The 5,000-nt window shown below is 44.6% G+C and overlaps 1 protein-coding gene across 1 annotated transcript in view; it reads right to left on the minus strand.

Annotated features, from left to right (window-relative positions):
- LOC143277757 (voltage-gated inwardly rectifying potassium channel KCNH6-like) overlaps positions 1-5,000 on the minus strand; it is a 167,040-nt gene that overhangs the window by 25,046 nt on the left and 136,994 nt on the right. The window contains exons 8-9 of the mRNA XM_076582660.1: positions 2,670-2,769; positions 881-1,033 (exon numbers count right to left, since the gene is read on the minus strand). Of these exons, the coding sequence (XP_076438775.1) occupies positions 881-1,033; positions 2,670-2,769 (253 nt within the window). The remainder of the gene's footprint in view (positions 1-880; positions 1,034-2,669; positions 2,770-5,000) is intronic.

Raw genomic sequence — 5,000 nt, forward strand, 5'->3', positions numbered from 1 at the left:
ACATTGTGTATGGCACCTTTCATTTTTCATTTTTATACCATTTACCTTCTATAGTTTAAAGTATTTATCTTACACTGGTTTATTTATGGACTGTGTGCAGTTGTAAAATCAATGGACTCAGTAGTCATCATTTATTCATCGCCGTACCACATTCCTTTTTTTCCTTCCATCCTTCCTCCTTTCTTTTTCTTTCTCTTTTCCTCCCTTCATTCGTTCACTCTTTCCTTCGTTTTTTCCTTCCTTCCCTCATCCATTTCTTCCTTTCTTTCTTCCTAACTTCCTTCACACATTCCTTCCTTCCCTCCTTCCTTCCTTCCGTCCCTTATCCAATATTTCCTCCCCTCATCCATTCCTTCATACATTCCTTCCTTCCCTTCCCCCTTCCTTACTTCCTTCCCTCGTCCATTCTTTCATACATTCCTTCCTTCCTCCCTTCCCTTATCCATTCTTTCCTTCTCTCAATCATTCCTTCCTTCCTTCTTTCTTTCCTTCCTTCCTTCCTTCACACATTCCTTCCTTCCTCCCTTCCCTTATCCATTCTTTCCTTCTCTCAATCATTCCTTCCTTCCTTCTTTCTTTCCTTCCTTCCTTCCCTCCTTCCTTTCCTTCCTTCCTTCACACATTCCTTCCTTCCTTCCCTCATCCATTCCTTCCTTCCTTCCCTTCCTTCCTTCCTTCACACATTCCTTCCTTCCTTCACACATTCCTTCCTTCCTTCCTTCACACATTCCTTCCTTCCTTCCTTCACACATTCCTTCCTTCCTTCACACATTCCTTCCTTCCTTCACACATTCCTTCCTTCCTTCACACATTCCTTCCTTCCTTCCTTCACACATTCCTTCCTGCCTTCCTTCCAGCCTTCCTTCCTTCCACAACTGACCTAGGATGGCCATGACGGTGCTGTCCTTGGTGATCTCCACAGAGCCCCTGGCAATGAAGTAGATGCTGGTCAGGATGTCCCCCGGGTGGAACAACGTGTCACCTGGCGGGGCGTGGGTGGACTTGAACTTGGTGGACAGTATCCTCAGACATCCTGTGTATAAATAGAACATACAGTATAGTTTACATATGTAGATATAGCCGTGTTTTTCCCCCCCAGACACTTGTTAGAAATAACGAACTGAGCCTCATGGAATTTTGACACGTAATTATTGAGGTATTGAATAAGGACAGCATAATGTTTCAAAACTCTTAACTTCTACAATGCTTTCTTTACAGCAAGGGCTAAGAAAAATGTTTTTTTCATGATGTAAAATGTGAAGGTGGCAACAATGTACATGAGTAAAGTCTGCACTGATCATGAAAGACAAGACCTCCAAAGATCTTCTATAAAACTCACTCTGAGAATCCCATTAGAATGTAAATGACGAATGAATGGGAGCCTCTACAAACTGCATGTCAACTCAAGAGGGATGTAGTCTGTCATGCCTTGTAACTGTTTTTTTCTGTGAGTGTCTTGCCCCATGTATAGTGTTGGAAAAGAAATATCAATCAAACAAACCCTTCTTCTGTTTGAACAGCCAGTGGTTTATTTGCATATTCGCCACCAATAATATTTAGGCCCAACACTCGGCTAATATCACAGATTGACATAAATTTACATTTGGGCCGACAGCAAAGTGAGAGCTGTATTATTAATGGTTTCTCCAGTCAATGGGAAATCATTTACAGCTTATAGCTTAGTCCTTTGTGAAGGACTATGACTCTCAAACTAGGAGGCAAAATTGCACTGGCTCTTAGTGCTGCAGCCTTGTGGGCTAGTTGGCCTTTGGGAACCATCCCAACGCCGACTGTCCTAAAACCCTCTTGGCCGAGAGAGTGGGGATGTACTTGGGCAAGACACTCTCCACTATAATCAAATTCTAGCCCAAATAGTCGAAACAGCAGTTGCCTCCTCTGCTGTTCTGATGGTCATAGTCGGACACGACTGACTATCATACACCACCAATACCCCTCTCTATTCCCACTGCCTGTCACCTGCCACATCTACTGCCCCTTCCCCTGTCACTCACACCAGTTTCACTGACCAGTACACTTTGCCCTCCTTCTGATGGACTAAAATAACTGTCCTTTCTCCATCCCCTTCCAAGTCCAAACCATCCCTTTGATCCTGATAGCTGAAAACACGATTTCCCTGTCTCTTTCGAGAATAACGTGCTTGAGCCTGAACGGCAAATTGTCACACGTGTGTTTACTCAATCCAGGTTGCTTTAAATAGCTCAAAACCTCAGTGACAAACAAAGATCGGCCAAAACCAGTGACCTGGGGTAATGCTATGTCAAAAAGGCAAGACAGGCGACCCGTTCAGCATTTGTCCATTCTCAGCTGTGTGAGGTGTGGACAATGTTAAATGTTAAAACATGTATAGCGATACTCAGTAGGGAACACTCTCACAGGTGTGAACTTGATATCAGGTGCATAGCAGGGAGTGAGTTTTAACTGCCAACAAGGAAGTAGATTTATTGATCATGTTTTTTGCATGAAGTCCATTGGCCAATCAGGCGATTGGCTTTCTTTGTTTCACTGACCATCTAAAAAATCAGAAAAGAGAAAAAGGTGGTCCCGAATATCATACTCCGAAAACAAATGACCTCTCTCTCTCTCTCTCTCTCTCCTGTGCTTGCACCCAACCTTCTCCCCCCCCCTCCCACACACGTGTATTGACTGACCTGGGCTGGCCCCCTTGAAAGCAGGACAGGTGTTCAGCAGGTTACGGTTCAGGTGGAGACAGATGTCAGCCTGAAGACACTCTGGGAAGCTTTTCAGCACCTGTAATTGTAGCGCGCGCGTACACACAAACAGACAGACACAGAACGATAGTTGCTTATTTCTTATGTAACTTACCATTATGAAATAATAATTTAACTTGACTTACCTTCACGTGTGTGTGTGTGTGTGTGTGTGTGTGTGTGTGTGTGTGTGTGTGTGTGTGTGTGTGTGTGTGTGTATTCATCAATCTCCCCTGTCTCTCTCACTCACTCCCCCCATCCACACCCCCCTCTCTCTCTATTGATCTTTCACTCACTTGTTCTCTTTCTCTCACTCTTTTATGACATTACGGTCTGTCTGTCGCTCAATCTTTTTTCTTTCTTTGTTCTTCTTACCCTCCTCTTTCGCCACACGATAACTCATGAAACACATGACTTGAGCAGAGAAAGGACGATCACCCATTTATCACCTGAATATATACTCAGGAAAAAGAAAAGAACGACAGAAAGAACGACAGAAAAAACGTCCCAAATTCAGCGCTGAGCATTTTTTTTGTTTGTCTCCCCGGCGAATCACCCAACCGGAAGTATCTCATCGGGACGTCGTAGCGCTGAAACAGGAAGAGCTGGGGCAGAAAGAGGGCAGTCCTTGAGATGAGGCCTTATCTACTCTATGAATAGAAAGTGGACTTTCTTGTGTGTGTGTGTGTGTGTGTGTGTGTGTGTGTGTGTGTGTGTGTGTGTGTGTGTGTGTGTGTGTGTCCCTCCGCTTTGGTGCTCTCTCGTTTCCGTTGTGCTGTCATGCAGAATGGTGTTAATGGAGGGCAGAGCAGGACAGAGTCGGTGGAAACTGAGATGAGAGGACAGTTCGGACGGAATGCATATGTGAACAGACACAATGTTACGTGTGTGTGTGTGTGTGTGTGTGTGTGTGTGTGTGTGTGTGTGTGTGTGTGTGTGTGTGTGTGTGTGTGTGTGTGCGTGTGTTTGTAGGGAGGGAGAGAGGGAGAGAGAGATTCTGTGTTTTGCGCTATTTGAGATGATCTTCGTCTTTTGTATAAAATAGAAGAAGAAGAAGAAGAAGAAGAAGAAGTAGAAGAAGAAGATGAAGAAGTAGAAGAAGTAGAAGAAGAAGAAGTAGAAGTAGAAGAAGAAGTAGAAGAAGAAGTAGAAGAAGAAGAAGAAGTAAAAGGCGATCGTAATCTTCTGTAGTCATGCAATGCATTCCGGGGATGATATGTGTGGACAGAGATAAGAAAGACAGGGTAACAAAGAAAGAAGGTACTCATCAGATATACAATTAGGAACACACAAGCGGACGGACAGAGCGAAAGAGAGAGAAAAGAAGAACAGTTGTAACACAAGCCGAGGGAGAGGCAGGCAGGCAGACATAAAAAGGTTGGCTTTTTTTTTAAAGGAAGTTAAACACCACAACTACACCTTTAACCAACCTGTATTGTGCAAAGTATCTCTGTCTCTGTCTGTCTGTCTGTCCGTCTGTCTGTCTGTCTGCCTGACTCTATCTCTTTGTCTCTCTGTCTCTCTCACACACACACTCACACAACACAACGCACACGAACGCCCATGCACTCGCACACATCCCAGTCAGTCTCATTCAAAATCTCAAATGGAGCAGAGCACAGATTCTCTTTCTCCTCCTCCCCCCCCCCTCTTCACACACACACACACACACACACACACACACACACACACACACACACACAGACCCCTCCACCTCCCCCTTCGCCCCTCCCCCCACACACATACATACACACACATCCCAGATAATCTCATTCACATCTCATTCGTGGTGAAACAGAACCCGATAGCGTGGAAGCGATGCCATGCAAGTTCTATGAATAGAAATGGACTTTCAGTCTGTGTTATCCCTTCAGCACACTTCTCGTCTTTTTCTGTTGTGATGTCATGCAGAAACGTGTTAATGTCCACTCTGTTTACGCATAGCCAGATTCAAACACTCGACTGTTGGCAGCCGCTCTTTCTCTGTCTCTGGACCTTGCAATTGGAATGAACTTCCTCTTTCGCTTCGTCAAGTCTCCACACTCAGCTCTGGCCTTAAAACCCACCTCTTCCCAAAATAGCCTCCCTTGCCTGCCTCTTCCTTGTCTTTAGTTTCTACAGTTTTAGAGTTATGCATGCGTGTGAATGACTGGTGCGAAAGCGCTTTGATTTGTCTCTGCACAAGATTCGGCGCTACATAAATACCATTATTATTATTATTATTAATGGAGGGCACGACAGGTCTGAGTCAGTGGGAAGAATGATGGGAAG

The sequence above is a fragment of the Babylonia areolata genome, chromosome 35, assembly GCF_041734735.1.
Source record: "Babylonia areolata isolate BAREFJ2019XMU chromosome 35, ASM4173473v1, whole genome shotgun sequence".
Lineage (NCBI taxonomy): Eukaryota > Metazoa > Mollusca > Gastropoda > Neogastropoda > Buccinidae > Babylonia > Babylonia areolata.